The sequence below is a fragment of the Branchiostoma floridae genome, chromosome 19 (assembly GCF_000003815.2).
Source record: "Branchiostoma floridae strain S238N-H82 chromosome 19, Bfl_VNyyK, whole genome shotgun sequence".
In the NCBI taxonomy this organism is placed as follows: domain Eukaryota; kingdom Metazoa; phylum Chordata; class Leptocardii; order Amphioxiformes; family Branchiostomatidae; genus Branchiostoma; species Branchiostoma floridae.
Window position 1 is genome coordinate 8,174,132 of NC_049997.1, and position 17,946 is coordinate 8,192,077.

A 17,946-nucleotide genomic window follows, 5' to 3' on the forward strand; every position below is an offset into this window, starting at 1 on the left:
GTTATTTGATTCCACATAACTTTGAAATTTGCATCAGAAGGAACACTGCCTAATCATTCTTACTTCTGTATCATGTATTGATGTAGCTTTCAATTGGTGTAAATGAAATTAATAAAGTAACCTTGTGCTTGCTACGTCTTTGGTTATAATGTTTTTTTTTACAATTTGACACAGGAATTCAAAATATGCCTGAAGAGGGAGAAAGACACACACAGTGATTGTGTTAACGTTATAAACAGGGTGTAACACATGTATTACGAGTTGGGGTTGCTTTGTTGTAGGTGACCTTATAAACGAAACAAAAGAGAAGAATAGGTTTTATGATAGAGGAACAGCTACTATCCACATACTATCTTTATAACGTCCCGACAACACAAGAAACAAGCCTGAATGAAGTTTTCACAACTGCACTCATATTCCACAGTCATGCTTTACCGGTCTCACCGCCACCTGTTTGTGACAACACCCGGTTGTTGTTGGCCTTAATATGTGGGGAGGGGGGCTAGTTTCACTTCCGCATTCCACATGGGCGCCGCCATCTTGACCTTTAGTACCCAGCAGGTGAGTTGAAAGGTGAAACAAACAACGAACAATAAAAATGGCTCGCCTGTCTCCACGAAACCTGCTGTACCTTAAGATTTCAAACAGCCTTTCTGAAAGTGAAGTCAGAGAACTGAGGGCCGCCATAGTTAAAGATAAACACCTTGGCATCGCCAAGGTCCAAAAGGCCACGCCTCAGGAAATGTTTATCATGCTGGAAGATGACGCTAAGCTACCCGAAGGCGATCTGAGTTTGCTATCGTCGCTCTTAAATGGTATCCGTAAGTGGGATCTGGTCGAGGAGGTGGAAGATCTTGCAAGGCAAGAGAGAGGAGAACGCCCACGTAAGTCAAACTGTGCCAAGTGTATCTTGGAAAAATAAAACGTTGAACGTCAAAATTACATGTTGTTATACTACATGTTGTTATCACTAGTTATACTAATTGAACATCATGAGTTATACTAATTGAACATCATGAGTTATACTAATTGAACATCATGAGTTATACTAATTAAACATTTTCTGTTATTAGTAAGACAAACAGCAGAAGTAGGAACCAATCAACCAGCTGCAGAGGCACCTGATACCCGACGCAGACGCAAAAAGATCAAACTTGGTAAGATCAGCCATTGTTACTCACCAACTCCACTTTTCTTATCCTCTTCATAGCACAGATTTCTCCACCGTAACTTGCCATAATGGAGAATGCAGTTGCATGTGATTTTGCAGTTTTCTCGCTTAAAATCAATACAATTACTCAATCTTTATTGCACAGCAATGGTAACGTGTATAATGCATGGCAAGTTAAAAAGCAGTATGTACAAAACATCAAGACGCAATTGTTTATAACAATGATAAAAGAGTTCTTAATAACTAAAGATTAAGCAATATGCTACTATATCTTAGTGGTTTAATGTATTTGCAATTTGACATATTGTTCACAGAGGGATATGGAGCGGATTCTGCTACCAGATCGGTTGACGAAGACAACGGAACGAGCAGACCTAAAAAGGGTTAAGGTTTACTTCAGCCCTATAATCATAGATAGCCTGTGTTTATTTACTTTTATTGCTATAGTCAACAGTTACGTTGATTGACATTATAACGTTTGCTTAGATACACCGGTTACTATTAGATAGTATTTTGATGAAGTGTTCAATGCGTGCATTGAAACTTCAGGAAGTGAAAACGGAAAGCTGACAAATCTTGTGGTTTTGTTTATTGATTGTTTCGCTAGCTTAAAAAAGCAGTGTAATATACATGCATTTGTTATTAAACAAAGGTTGCCTTTCCTTCATTCCAGTGTTCATAAGTTACAGCCAGGACCCGTACAACAGCAGTGACCCCGCTCAGCGAAAAGCGGACATTCAGCTGCAGAGAAGAAAAGTAAAAAGCCTCGCAGACGAACTCCGACAGAACGGTGTAGACTGTATGATAGATCAGTACGCCGAGTACAACCCTCCGGACATGTGGACAACATGGATGCAGAACCAAATCGTCCAGGCAGACTACGTACTAATGATCTGTAGTCCTCACTACATAGAATGTGTTATGGGCCAGAAAAGCTCAGAGTCACCACATGGACACATGGCTAGTTTTGAAGGCAAGGTCATATTTGGTCAGCTCTCAAACCCGGACTGTTACAAGAGGTTTCTGCCAGTTTTCTTCGACAAGATTGACCGTAGATACGTTCCTCCTGCTCTCCATGGGTGTCATATGTATGGACCGATAGAATATCCGGCTAAATATGGGCAGGAAAAGTTTGACATACTCCTGTCTAAGATTCTGGGTAGGGTACTGCCAGAGAAGTGTGCACCAGAGATGGGGAAGCCCCCCTCCCCACCTGCAACTATGTAAGGCTTGTCTATCAACAATAAGCAAAATTTACCAAACTTTACAGATACGAGACGACCAGCTTTTCCTTTGTTTTGTCTATATTATTTCCTTCCGTGGTTGATTACTTTTGCTTATTAATGCCAATAAAGGATCTCACAGTGCCACCTTATGTATGCTGTTTAATGATGTGTATTGTGTAATAAAGCAATCCTTGTCAATAATCAAATTTTATCAAAGCATTCATTGAATACACCTGATGTATATTTTTGCAATGGTATGATAGTGTATAATTTGTTGACAGAAGACACAATGAGTATCTATCAGTAGAAGGGTGAATAAAGTACAGAATATGTTCCCTTATCTATGTTATTATATGAACTACACCTAGTATGTGCTTCCGTTTGCACCCTATACTTGTGTGTCAAACAATAAAAAAGATAAAAGCCAAGGAGGATGTGTCAAATTTTTATATACAGTAACAGAATACTATTGAATTTCATCAAACTGCAATCAAACCTGCGCTAAACATTAGCATTTACGTCACGTGACTCAATTTGACCTCTATAATCGCACTGAATGCTGAAAGAAACAAAATGTACCCTTTGTTGAGCATTTATAAGTATTTTGACATGTCTATAAGGATATGTTCGATGTATAGATTAAAATGAAGGTTATAAAAGTTTACAGCCAACCCCCCTCCCGCATGAATCTTCATGGTATACCCCACGTATGCCATTAGGATTTTACCATAGTCAATATTGACCGAAGGAGGCCATATGTATATATACCCCACGTATGACGTTGCCCCTGCCGCATTGTTATCTGTCGTTCAGGTGTAGCTGACCTGCTTCAGTTGCAAGCTTTACGATTGGCGCGACCTGTTGGTGTGTTGTCGTAGCTAAGCAAGAAAAATAGTTATGTTTCGTCCCACTTTCACTGTTTTACAAAGATAGAAATGTACTGAGTTAGCTAAGGTGTAGAATAGAGTCGAGTCGATCTGCTCTAGCCTGATTACAACAAGAACTAGCGGAGAAGCACTCAACGGTTAAGAATATCAACCAATGAGAACGACCGTAACAAGAGCCACCATGCTCCCTTGACCCTAAAAGCTCGAGACGCTACCGTTACATAGCAGGTGGCTGTCCGACACCTGTGGAAGAAACACATGATTGTGTTGAATAAAGGTAAGTTGGGTTGTAAATTGTACGTTCTATAAAAGCAGATGCCGTTAGTGATGTCGATATCCGAAACAACTTTATGTTACAAGTCGTCAAGTTGGACTTTTATGTAAAAAGTGTTAGGTAGGCGCTGCCGGGACGAAACACTTTGGTCTTGAACCAGCAATGTTCTCGTTATTTTGGCTGATACCTGGGACAAAGACATCAACTTGTTATCAGAGACTTAGGGTAGCCAACCGTAAAGCTTAAAATACTACACTACTGGGAGTTGGATGACAAAAAAGATCGTCTTTCTTTCTGTGACTATGTAAAAAATATAGGACAAAATTTGAAACTTCGGCTCCCGAACACTTCCGGGTTTGAGACGAAACTATGTATTACAAAGACAAGTACCGTATACATACAACCCGGTCCCAACCGATGTATGAAATATGGCACTCTTTATTTACAGGTGTGGCTGGGTATTTCGGCAGCTGTGTGTGTCGTGCAATTATTCAAATGGATAAAAATCCTCGCCAGGATTTGTACCTGGAGATTTCTAATAACCTAGAGGAAAGAGAACTTACAAATCTCCGTGACTATGTCAGTGGGAGAAAGATATTATCATCAGGATTCGTCGAAAAAGCTAACGCTCACCAGATCCTTAACCAACTTGAGAAAGAAGGGAAATCAAAACATGGGGATCTCACTCTCCTTGCAAACATCTTGAAAAAAATTGGCAGACATGACTACGCTGAGCAAGTGGAGAAGATTGCTGAAAACGAGAGGAAAGGTATGCTACTGTATTTATGTTAACATTCAAAATGCCATAACTGTAGCAGAAACAGATTGCGGATTAGCAGAAAATTCTGTAAACTTTTAATTGATTAATGGAGCATACAGACACTGTACACGTGTATTATGGGAAAAACATATAAAAATGTACTGTTCAATGAATAGGGAAATAATTCCATTTATTAGACATTTTATGTGGAAGATGGCGGCAGATACACTGTACTGCCCTTGCCGAGTTAAATGAGAAGCAGATATTCCGTCTTTTGAGGTGGTAATTAGTACCAGATATGATGAATAGAGTTCATTATTAACGATGTGTTAAAGATGACATTTTCTAAATCATATTGTTTATCATTCGATGTCATTAATCATTTGACAAGTATGCTACAAATGCAGTTGGAAATTCTGATAACTCTTCAGTGTTGTAATGACCCTAATTGTGCGCAAGATGTTAAAGTGCAGAAGCAAAATAGGATACTTCTCTACTTTGACTTTGACTACTACTCATATAATGATTAGTTTGCAATGTATTTAAATGTCTTGACAGGTCAAACAACGGATATTCAACAGCATGGATCATCTACAGAAAATGAACCTTCTCAAGATCAGGTTGACAAAATGGAAAGTGAAGACGATGCCGTGAAGATAGAGACTGACATGGATACGTCAAGACCTCCTGATCAAGAAGTAGTTCTATACCAAATAACACCTCAGTCAGAAGGTATGTTATAAGTTATAACTTTTCAGTAAAGATTTCCATTACCATAGAGTACGTAATTATCATTAACTGCTGCAAAACTTCACATCGCTATTCCACCCGTAAACATGGGATGATAATGATGAGCGTTAGTTTTACGAATGCCTAAAAGCAGGCCTTATAAAAGACATAAAAGGCAAGTTGTAAATTGGGAGAAAAACGAAATACAACGTATTTCTTTACAGGGGGACCTCCTCTACTCCCTGTTGTTGCGGAGATACTTGGGCAGGTGTTACCAAGTGTGGAGACTCCTGAAGACATGCTAAACTACGCCTCTGCATTAGAGACTCTTTCTACAATCGATGAAGACAAGGCCCTTCCTAAGACTATGCTGAAGCAGATTAAATCGAGAACAAGAACCATCACAGATCTGTTAATAATCGAGAAAGCAGTTAAGAAATTGGAAAAGTTTAAGGGCATTAAAGTTTCTTGCGTTAAGACCGGCAGCCTGGTCTTCTATCTGCAATGTACAGACATGGGCGGACTTGGCGAACTGTGGTTCATGTATAAAAGTGGGAAACTGAACAAACTGCTGCATGGTAGTTTGATAAGTGAAGAAACGATACAGAAACTCTGTACTGAGAGCATCTCTGTGACGACAACCATCAACATAGGGGACTTCAGGAAGGCTCTACTTTACCTTTTCACCTCGCCTGCTGGAAAAGGTAAGCGCCGTTTTAAAACTTTCTCATTGAAATGCGTGCTTTTGATTTCAAGATTGTACTTTTTAAAATGGCATTCGATTCAAAATGAGTGTGTACACATTATCTAAATCAATCATCGTAATAGTCATCCACACCTATGGGTTTTTACCTTCATTTGTTATCAATCATATACACACATCTGCTGCTTTCTTAACATAATTCACTTGCTCTTCTAAGGCCAACCCATGCCAAGACTATCTCAAGAGTACCCTCTCTACCAGTCACATTTTCACGCCACGAGTAATGTGTTAGACGTCCTCCACCTGGATCGTAAGGAGGTGCCAAAGGTTTGTGGAGAAGAACACCTCCAGGAAAGGCCGCTACCCGCACAGCTGCAGGGAGACGACGGAGAAGATGACCATCTCGACAAACTTGGCAATCTGCAACTAGCAGGTAACACATGAGAAACCATTCATAATGTCTCATTGAACCTGACATATTGATAGAGAATGTATATACGCAACTCAACCTAGGTGACTGGTCTTCTATTCTCGTAGATTGTACGACAGAACTGACAACTATGGTACACTGTGTCCGGGCAAAGTAAAAACAATCAATGTAATTCTTTCTCATATTGTGTTAGTTGCGTTAGTTACGGAATCATCTTCCGTCCATTTTGACCTACATACCAATAGCTATCTTTAATTTTTGCCTACCTGCAATCATCCGTTAAGCTGACATTAACATGCCTACACAGACATTACACCGGAGGGAACACCAGACGACACGGAGGTTCACGAGATCAACTCTGTTCTGGAACTTGTTGGGGCGTCAGTAATACCAGGTTAGGAAACAACAGCAATGTGATATTTCAGTATAGATATAGCCACCTTTGATAACACCAGAAAACAATACAGCATTTTATATTCAACAAACGTTTATTGAAAATAAACAGAAAATCTGAGTGCATCACTTCTTTCAAGTTCATTGATTTTACGATATACCACAGATCATCAACAGACTGCACAGGCTCTTGATGGCCCTGAGTTGCCACAGATGACACCAGAGATGGTCTCACTTGACATCAGAGAACTGGAACGACTGATGGGATCTCGTAGAAAGAGAAGTAACTCTTTGAGTTCAGAGTCTTCTGGATATATCACAGGTACTCCAGGATCAGGATCCAGTAGACCTGACTCACCCACAGGTAGGTGTATGTAGCACGATTAATGTGCTGATTAAAACCAGTAATCAGCTCCGAATCAACTTCGACTCCAGATTGTGTCACAAGCCGATTGTAGCCCTTGAATTATCATTGTACTTAGTCCAGTGTACAATTATTCTGCGCAGTTTCGCCTGTAGTGAACAATTTTATTTGGCTGCCGAAAAAGCCATGCTGCTTTTTGGAGGATTACATTTCTAATTATCGTTTTCTTGTGCGTCAGGCGAAGGTGATACCCAGAACAGGCTGGAGACTCTCCTAGCTAAACTGAACACACCTGCAGTGATGGAGGACAAGGCACAACAGTGTTACCTGTACCTTCAGATAGGAGATCTCTACAGGACAAAACTACACAACTTACAGGCAGCTCTGCAGTATTATCAGCACTTGTTAGAGTGTGCTCAGGAACTTCCAGAAGAAATACGACGAGCCGTAGCATACAACAGACTGGGATTGACATGTGATGTCTTAGATCTGCAAGAGGAAGCTTTCCACAACCATGAGATGGCTTTTATTACCATCAAGATATTAGTGCCATCTATACATACGAGAGAGTCCATTTGTGTCGCCTACAAAAATCTGGCATCATCATTAGCATTATCAGGTCATGTATTAGATGCTAAAAGTAACTATGAATCAGCCTTGGATGTTGCCATGGAGACAGGTAACAAGACTGAACAGATGGATATTTACTGTAAGCTGGGTGATTTACACAGCGAGCAGCTACATGAACCACTGGTGGCATACAAGTACTACACAGAGATGTCGACCAAAGCCAGGGACCTTGGGAGCAAGAAAGAGGAGAGAATTGCTTACAGCAGACTGGCAAAGGTCTATTTTGAGGCGGGGGAGTATGAGGCAGCTTTGGAGTGGAGTATAAAGCTCCTGAACATGAGCCAAGAGGATGGGGATAAGGAAGGACAGATAACAGCACACCTCAATGTGGGTAATGCATACAGGTTACTGGGTAAACTGGACCAGGCAGCATCCCACTTCAGCACAGGCTTACACATGGCACAGAAGACAGGGGATCAACATGCACAGATGAAGATTTACTTTTTAACCGGTGACATGCACAGGGAACAACTCCACTCCCCTCACACAGCCATCCAGTATTATGAACAGTATCTGGATCTAGCCAGGCAGTTAGAGGACAAACATGAGGAGACAGTAGCTTACAATAGATTGGGAGTAGTCCATCATGCCATTCGGGAGTATGAGGTGGCGTTGAAGTGGAACTTGAAATACCTGAAGATTGTCCAACAGGTTGGAGACAAGGAAGAGCAGATAGTACACACTAATGTGGGTGCTACATACAGGTTACTGGGTAAACTGGACCAGGCCACATTCCACTACAACACAGCCTTACATATGGCAAAGCAGAGAGGGGATCAACAAGGACAGATGGAGGTTTACTTTAATATGGGTGAGTTGCAGATGGAACAACTCCACTCCCCCCACACAGCCATCCAGTACTATAAACAAGCTCTTGCACTCGCCAGGCAGTTGGGGAAAAGGCAAAGAGGGGGACTGGTTTATCGCAGACTGGGACTGGCCCATTATGAGATGAGGGAGTTTGAGACAGCTTTGGAGTGGAGTAAAAAACACCTGAAGATGAGCCAAGAGGATGGAGACAAGGAACAGCAGGTAACAGCACACAGCAATGTGGGTGATGCATACAGGTTCCTAGGTAAACTGAACGAGGCAACATCCCACTTCAACACAGCCTTACAGATGGCACAGCAGATAGCGGATCAACACAAAGAAATGGATGTTTACTTTAAGATGGGTGACATGCACGAAGAACAACTCCATTCCTCACGTACTGCCATCCAGTATTATGAAAAGGCTCTGGATCTAGCCAGGCAGTTGAATGACAGGAATCAGGAGGAATTTGCTTACAACAGACTGGGAGTGGTTCATTTCAATATTGGGGAGCATGAGACAGGTTTGCAGTGGTTCCAGAAGGCATTGAAGATACAAGCAAATGAAGACAGCAGCAAACAAGGAACACTGATACACTCAAGTGGATATCCTAAATCCATGCACCTACATGCAAGAACCTCAATGATGGTACAACAGATGAAGATTTGTTTCCAGACGGGAGAGACTCACAGGGAGCAGCTCCACTCCCCACACACAGCCATCCAGTATTATGAACATGCTCTTAAAGTAGCCAGGCAGTTGGGGAACAGGCATGAGGAGGGAAGGGCTTATGACAGACTTGGACGAGTCCATTTTGAGCTAAAGGAGTATGAAAAAGCCCTGGACTTGTATCAAACGTACTTGACGATGAAAGAAGACGACAGCGACAAGCAAGCACAGATAACAGCGCACAAGAACATCGCCAAATCTTACAAGAAACTGGGAAAGAAGGATCTGGCCAGATCTCACTATCAATCAGCAATGAAAATTGCCATGGAGACTGGTGACAAACAGCAACAGGACGACATTAGAAAGAAGATTGCCAAACTGTAGCAATGCAGGAATACCTTAGAACTGGTCTTGATGAGGTTCATGTTTTTGTTTGATTTAAGCACTGTAAATTTGTCAATGGCGAAGTTCTTTGTCCAGTTTGTACAATGTATAAACATGTATGAATAGCGGAGGAGACCCTCCGAACTTATGACTGGTAGAGTTTCAGGATGTCAGTTTTTGAATTGGCTTGTTTATTGAATATTTCTTTGCCTTAAATTAAGACAGGAAAATGTCTTTTAGCAATAACTACTGGTCTGGCCAGAGAACGCTATTCTATTTCTATGTCGATCTGAACCAAACACATCTGCAGAGAAACGGTCCTGTAAGTAAAATGAGTCATGATTTGCAGACATTTACAATCATTGAGATGCAATTTTTTTTGTCATTACACTATTTACAGCCTATGTTTTTCTGAGGGTAGATTTCAAATTCGCAGATATTGTAGCAGTTTTGAAGAGTGACAATCTTATGATAAGATGTTGGAAATAAAGAAAAACACACACCTCGATGTCATAAGCTTTGAAATTCTCTTTAATATCGGCTCACATCTGTCCAGGAAAACGCAGTTTTGTACAAACCTCGGAAATGGTCCTGCTGGTAATAAATAGTAAATTACCGATTTACAAAGAAGATCCGTTCTCAAAATAGTCCTATCTCTAGTCTACCAGAACTTTATACTATACACACATAATATATCTTCAGACAGGGGAATGTTGGTATTTCATCGAAACCATACAAGAACAGTGAAAGCACAAAAACTGGTCGCATACATAATACAAACACAAAATCTTCTTTGATAAAGTAGCATGAAGGAACGTTATGCCACCTGAAGATTAGAACAATGGCTTTAGCGTTAGTTTCACAAAAAGGGTTACCAGAACCAGATACAAAAAGTTTGCTTAGTATCTACATGGCATTTTTTATTTTTAAAGAAAATACTGTTCCCCCCTAATCACGTTTTTTTTACTATTAAGTGGTCACACAAGTTCCACATACATGTATTAATTTTGTACAGTCCAATATGCCATTCTGTTTCCCTCTTTGTACATAGTTACAAAACTCCCCGAAACGCTGAAATCTATTCTAACAAGGGGAGTGTAGAAACAAACCCTAATAAGTCTGGATTGAACGATTTTAACAAAGAGGTACAAAGCTAGGACTACAAAATACCAACGGGTACAAAATCACTACACTTACTGGGTGACAACCCCCAACGTGGCTTCCACTTGCCAAACAATTGTTTATATACAGTATAAAGTCGAACTGTTTCTATCTCTTACCCTTGTCAACATTTAGGAACAGTTCCCAGGTATTTCTAAATATCTCAATCTTTGTACTGATGTATACAACGGGATTGGGAAGGGTTTGATATAGAAAATGTGGGCATTTCATCTCTTTCCACATGTTTTACATGATCACATTAGCTAATATGCAGAAATTCTTGTATGTAATTCATTTGCAAATAGAAAATAGGGAACATTTCATACTTTCACACACTGAATCTGGCAGAAAACGTACAGTACCTTTGTGTACATAGATAGTTGATTTTAGTAACACTGCAGTTGTATATAGGCTTCTACATAGGTGATGGTAGACGGAATACATTGTTGAATGGAAAATCTGGCCCGAATTCTGCTCTGGCCAAATGCAATGGCTCAAGTGAACTATAGGCAAAACTTATTAGTGATTGTCAAACTTTCAGAAGTATATTACATCAACATTCTTTAACAACCCCTCTCTTACCTTTAGCCTCCTTTGCATTTTTCACCTCTTTCGGCAAGTGCTTTTCAGTTAGTTTTGAGTGGTGCCTCTTTGACGACTATCAACTGAAACCCCCAACCCCAATTAAAAGGTTGAAACTATGCAGGTTAGAACGTACCATGTACAGTATCTTTTTTCCAAGTTTGGTATCTTGCAATGACTGTCTGTTTGTAAGCAGAAAGAAGGCAAAAATCAATTCAATACAGATATGAAACTGGCTTGCCATTGATATTCATGTGAAAACACCAGGCAAGAACAGGCAAATTGAGTTGTTGCCAAAAAGATGTCGGTGTTATAACTGTGGCAAGAATTGGTTTTCCCGAAATATTTTGATGCAGCACCTAGCATATGGTCAAGTGATACAACAGAACAGCATACTCAAAGCCACTTACCAATTTCATTTCTACAACAAAAATTATGTGTCTGAATGCCCAAGACATTGTACGTAATACAACATTTTCCATCTCCCATACACAGAATACCCTGATTGCTAGGACTCTCTCTCCTTTCAAAAAGTCATGTGGCTGAAATACTGTCGAAATGAAAGAAATGTAGCTGCTTTCAAAAAGTTTCTGGTGGTCTAAAACCTGCAATTGGAATGATTTTAACAGAGTTCGTAAACAGCTATCTTCATAACCATGTTTTAGACACTCTCACTTTGCTTTACATACATACATTTATAGTAGCATCTTTAGATGGGGCACCTTGCAGGGAAAATTGTGATGGTGATGTTCGTCCATCGGGAGTAAGATAGAATTATTAGGCAGTTTGGACCATATTTTGTCTACAAGTTTTGTCAAATACTGGTCTGTAAGGGGTCAATTGCTTAGGGATAACAGTGCTTGAAATGTATCAGAAGGCAATGAGTTACTCTTCCAAAACTCCAAACACACACGAACCACGCGCTACGCCACACGGCGGGCGGTACTTCTGCTATCGGACGTAAGGGGGATTGTCTCTCTGGGACTCCGACTGCTCTGGTTGGAACACGAAGCCGAGGCACTTGGCGATAAAGTTGGCGGACTCCAGGTTGCTGAGTGCCAGGTACGACAGATGCTCTTCATAGCGCTGGATTTTCCTGTGTACAAAATTAGTAATTTACAACAATGCATTAACAAAACAGCACATGTATTTGTATCTGTTTTGAGTGTATGGTATCTGTCCATCCACTTGTACAATGTATATACTGTGGGTGTTTTTAATGAGCCCTGGAAGATTAGCTCAATGAGCTAAAGGGTATCACTATAAACTCAATTAACTCAATACAAATGCAAGGAGTAGAACAATCTTAAAACTCAATTCAAGTACAACAAATTCTAAAAAGTAAAACTGTTGCACAAACCAGGACACTTGCATGTCAAGCAAAACTCTAAGTATGAAATTACATACTAGGCTGATTTTTCTTACTAACAAAATAGCAGTCTACCTTAATTCAACCAGTATTGCTTCTTCCTCTCAATTAGTATGTCATTAAATAGTAGAAACAACAAAGTAACTCTTCATACCTCCTCCCTTCCACAGAGTGCTTGGCTACATTCCTCAGTATCAATGTGGCTGTCAGCCGAACACTCTTGGTGATGGGGCCTTCCTTCTCCTCCTGACAAAATACAATCTGTATTACTACTCTGTCAAAGTAATATTGATAAGATCTAACACTCACAAATCCAGAAAAGGATGGCACTGCTTGAACCTACTGAGTGTACTAAGGGCATACCTCAAAGATAGAGGACTAGGACTGTTGCATTCAGAAAATTACGAGAGCTAATAATAAGGAAGCTCATGATGAACATGATAAAGAGGAGAGATTTGAAAAAAGACTGACTGCAGCTGCAGGGTGTTTAGACCACTGTAGCAGCATAACACAGTGGTCTACTATACACTGTCGAACACGTCTAACGTAGCAAGGGCAATATACTTATACAATGCAGCACTTGGTCCTTCAGAAAGCCTCAATATCTTGATATCTTTAATAACTTTTGTGTAATTAATACATGTAGTACAATGTAAGGTCATTCTTGTGTTGTGAAAAATTAGCAGCCAGGCACAAGAAATCTTTTTACAATAGTACTTCCTAGTTCACTTTAAAAAAATCTTTGTTTAGAAATGAGAGCACAGTTCTATGTGCATGAACTAAAGGCTAAAGCCCTTCCCCTTTTCTTCTGTACCATGTTTTGGATGACTTGTTGCAAACTTCATTAATTTTCATATTTGCTACACCCCCTCCGCACTTACCCAGTCCTTCTGTGGGGTCTGGTAGGGAGTCATCCTCCTGATAGCCAAGAACGCAGCGTTGGGCGGACACTGGATCTCCCGGGGAGGCCCCTGGGGGGTGGGGGCACGAGCACCTGACGACTGTCGCTGCTGGAACACCTGAAGAGCCACCTGGAGAGCCTCCTTGGAACAATGCTTGTCCTGGAGAGGGGAAAGATGGTTTGAGCTTTTGTATGATACAGAAGTGTGGTATGGGTAGTCCCATAGCCTTTTTAGGACTTAGGGGCAGTGATTTGTTATCCACTGTGTCTAGAGCAGGTGTGTTTTCAGAAACCCGTCCCTCTGTCCCGCCCCGGGATGAAAATTTGCTTGTTGGGAGGGTAAAAAATCACTTATTCTTTCTAAAACATCTGAATTTTCTGACACTTGATTGATCAAAATATGATTCCATGAATGTAAAATAACAGATTAAACAATAAGAAGAAAACACAAGGGCTTTCAAAAAAAAGTGGGACGAAAAGAAATGAAATTACTAGGGCACAAAATTTGAAGGTGGATCCCATCACTCTCCTTCCACTCCCTTTTGCCTGGCCACTGAACCAAAGTCAGTGGATTCATGAGTTGGATTCATCATTAAAAGCATTCTTTACCATTGTGAGATTACTGGACAAAGGTTCAAATAAAAACAAAATGACCACACTGACCTGTAAGTGACTGATGAGTGACCAGGGCTGCCGTTTGATTGGTTCACAGCCCTCCCACAAACACTGGCCTATGTTGGACGCCAACACATGCTCTCGGACAGCGTGGACAAACACCTGGTTTGGGGTGTCATACCAGCTGGTAGGAGAGATAAAAAATTATATCTTTAGTTTTTGTAACTAGAGCTTCCAGGTTTTGCTTAAAAAAAATCTAGAAGTAAATTATGTTGGAAATTCTAGGGGAAATGTATCAAAAGAACATGATGCAAACATTACAGCAACTCTATGTCAATCCAGCAAACCACAATCATGTACATGTATTCCTTGATTTCACAAAAGGTAGAGGCAGTATCCTATCCTGCATAAATACATTAAGAATAAGGATAATACCTTTAGAGTGCTACAATGTACATGCTTTACTAGAATAGATAACTGATAAGGCTTACTTAAATACAGAAGACTATCAATAATAGGCAGACAGACAGCTAAAACCCTTGACGGTCTTGTAACGATAGATGTAGACACACCTTATTGGCATCTAGGTTTGAATGACAGCAGTACTGAAGTTCTCACCTCTCACAGTTGTACCAAAGGCAGATGAAGTTCCCACTTTTCCTCCTCTGTTCCCCAGCAGCACTGTTCTGAGCCACGCCACCCTCTGCAGTTCCCTGGGGGCTGCCAGGGGGCGCACCTTGCGAAGAAGCACCACCAGGAGCCGAAAGCCTCAGCGACTGGGATGGACCTGATATCGCACTCCCAGGAACAAAAGCAGAGTTCTCCCCGGCTTTCACAACATTTACAGAAAGTGACGGAGAATTACCTTGTACGTTAACAGTACTGTTTTGAGAAACCTCCGCTTTCAGTCTCTGGTCGGTCACTATTCTCATCCCGACTTTGTTCGCGATTCCTCGTGCTAGCACGTCGTTCTCGAGCGGCCGCTTCTGCGCTTTCTTGCTATGCAACTCATCCGGGGATGATGCAAGGTTTGTAGCGGTTGGGTTGGTGTTTGAGACAACGTTTTGCGCAACGCCAGAGGGTAACGAATTTGAGTTTGGCAGTGAAGTCCTATTGTGTACTAAAGTGTTCTGAGCATTGTGCGGAGAAGACAAGATGGAATTTGCGATTCCTGTGGAATTTCCGTTGGCGTGGCATGTTTGTTTGTCCTCAGAAGCCATTCCGTTCACGGAGTGTGTGTGATTTACGTTTCCTGAAGCTTTTTCAGCGGATATTGAGCCGTTCATTGTTTCTTCCGTCCTTATCTCCCCATTGGGCAACAACTCGTTTCTTTGCATGGAATTATGGTTGGGAATGTTTGTGGAATTTGCCGGTGCTACGACAGAAGTCTTTTTGTCTGTTCTCACTTCCTTTTCCTCTGTTATCTGCATTTTCTCATCTTCTTTTTCAGAATCGCTGACTCCATTCACAAGAGGAACGTCCAAGTCATTGGTACCTTGAGCCACCTTGGTCGACAACGGCCCGTTAGAAAGCCCAGAATGCTTTTCTGCTGACAAGTCCACTGATTCCTGAGGTAGTTTTGTGCCTTCCCCTGATTGGTTCACAGCTTCCTTACCACTGGTCCCTGATTGGTCCACTGAGTTCACTGGCAATGGGTTATTGGTTTGTGATTGGTTGATACTATCAGTTGGTGCCCCACCCGCAGTCCCTGATTGGTGGAAACTACCACTACTGGCAATCTTGTCTTCAAGAGTTTTTCTACTATGATTTTCGATTACCTCAATCCTTCTCTCGTCCTCGTGCATCCCTGTGTTTGGTCCAATCACGTCCTTTGCGACCTCAACTTGCGAACAAATGACGCGGTCAGGATTGTTGGGAACTGCAACTTGCTGTGCGGGATTTGCAGCTTTTTCGACAGCCTTGTTAGGCTCGGGACTCACTGGCAGTGGGGGCAGGGCATTCTTGCTGCTCGGCTGGGGGCTTACTTGCGGAGGAACCTGTACATTAGCTACACTACTGAAGGATGTTTGGCTGACGGCTGAGGGAGGAGGTTTGGGAAGTATCAATCTCTGGTTGGAGTCATGACGCTCGGGTTTGGGTAACAACAGCTGCCTGATGATACTTCCGCTCTTATTACCGTCGTTTGCCGCTTGTGGCTGGAGGATTTGTCCCGGCGCCATGTTAACCTGTCCAACGATGAATGTGCTGCCGCTAAGGTTCGTTCCTGATACCTGGATTGGAGCGGTCTGTCCCACAGGCAGCTGTTGCGGAACTTGCGTTAGGATGACCGTACTCGGAATCCCCGCGTTCTTGGTTTGAAAGACGATCCCCATGGGCAAGGGAGCCGCCGAGACATTTTGCGCTGGGACTGTCGGAGACTGCGTCACGTTTGACGAGCACGGGACCTGCACGTTGCCTAGCAACGCCTGGTGGATGGCGGTCGGGTACACCGCCGACGCTTGCTGGATGGGTTGGGACAGCGGCATGGCAGGGTTTTGCCCGGCAATGTTGGGAGCAGCTTGGACAAACACGACATTTGGTTGTCCGGGGATGTTAGTTGCCAGCGCCAGGTTGGGCTGCGAGGTGACTTGGTTGCTGACGACGGGAAGCTGCTGAGGTTGTGCAACAGAGAGGTTAGGGATGGCGGCACTGACTGGGGGAACTGTTGAGGCGGCGGCCAGAGTAGAAGGTGCCTGGTTAATTTGTGCAACAGAAGCAGGCACCGTTTGCGGCACGATGGACATCTGTGGACTAGACATGGGCAATGCTGCGACTGTCTGCACGTTTAGCTGCCCGTTTGGCTGTGAAACTGGCACTGCGGTCTGTACCTGGACAGTCCCACTCACACCAACAGTTGCTCTCACGGAAGGTACCACTTGGGCATGTGGGGGTGGCAAGGCCAGGCCTGGAGGGGGTAGCCTCAGATTGGGTGAATTGACCTGCCTTACTGCTGTAGTTTGAGCCCCTTGCGACACTGACGGCATTCCATTGTGGGGAAGAACAACTTGTTCAGGGCCTTTTGGGCTTGCCATATTAGGCAAGGGCCTTGCTGGCAAGGCTGGCTGTGAGGAACCTGTTAACACTGCCTGATTTTTCTGCTGCAGCCCAGCTGGTGATGTTGAGACAGGCTCCTTGGTCCCCGACACAAGACTACCCTTACGTTTCAGCAAGGCCGCCAGAGGACCATGCATATTGGCATCCCCTTGCCCCTGGTGTGGAGCTGAACTCTGACCTGAACTCTGACCTGGAGGCTGACCCTGGGCGGCGATCAGCCTGGCCATTTCTTCCGGTGACATTCCAAGTGAACCTCGCCTCCTCTGGAAGTCTGGGTTCACCGGCGCGGGGACGGGGTTGGGTTTGGTCACCTGGGGCGGGGTTTGTACTGATGGGGAGGGGGCTTGGGGTGGGGTGGGCTGTCTGTAGGGAGGGGGAGGGGGTCTGGGCTCCTGGAAGGGGGGAGGGGTGGGGGTGTGAGAGGGAGGGGTGGGGGTGTTGGGGTACGGGGACTGGGAGGTGGAAGGGCGCTGGATGCTGAAGGAACGTGTGAGCTGTGATGAGTGTTGACTGCTGGTAGATGTCATCACCTAAGGAAGAAGTAAAAGAAACATGGTAAGCAAATTCTAAGTACAGTGTAAGTTGATAAGGATATTGAAAACTCCATTGAAATGTCCAGAGAGATAACTGAGGAAACATTTTTCATGGTTGAGCTTGTGATTGTTGCAGTTACTATAAAAAGAATTCATTTGGAACACACTCTGAACTGTGTTAAATTTTAACAGTTGGACATAGCAGAAAATAAGACATGACAGGTGCATACAAACTGGTAACACAAATTATTTAGTCAGTCTTTAAGCCTGAACATCTACATTTTTATTTTTTAAATCCAAA

At 42.6% G+C, this 17,946-nt stretch overlaps 2 protein-coding genes across 2 annotated transcripts in view; one reads left to right on the top strand and one right to left on the bottom strand.

Moving 5' to 3' along the window:
- Nucleotides 1-555: 555 nt before the first annotated feature.
- On the top strand, nt 556-2,756 carry LOC118406901. The gene is made up of 4 exons (XM_035807296.1): nt 556-884; nt 1,074-1,157; nt 1,486-1,554; nt 1,845-2,756. The coding sequence occupies exons 1-4, from the start codon at nt 599-601 to the stop codon at nt 2,396-2,398; spliced, it is 993 nt and encodes a 330-aa protein (XP_035663189.1). The 5' UTR covers nt 556-598; the 3' UTR covers nt 2,399-2,756.
- Nucleotides 2,757-11,942: 9,186 nt separating this feature from the next.
- Nucleotides 11,943-17,946, bottom strand: part of LOC118407181 (AT-rich interactive domain-containing protein 2-like) — a gene marked incomplete in the record, with an annotated part of 23,441 nt that continues 17,437 nt past the window's right edge. The window contains 5 exon segments of the mRNA XM_035807603.1: nt 11,943-12,269; nt 12,697-12,788; nt 13,424-13,603; nt 14,107-14,242; nt 14,677-17,642. Of these exon segments, the coding sequence (XP_035663496.1) occupies nt 12,125-12,269; nt 12,697-12,788; nt 13,424-13,603; nt 14,107-14,242; nt 14,677-17,642 (3,519 nt within the window).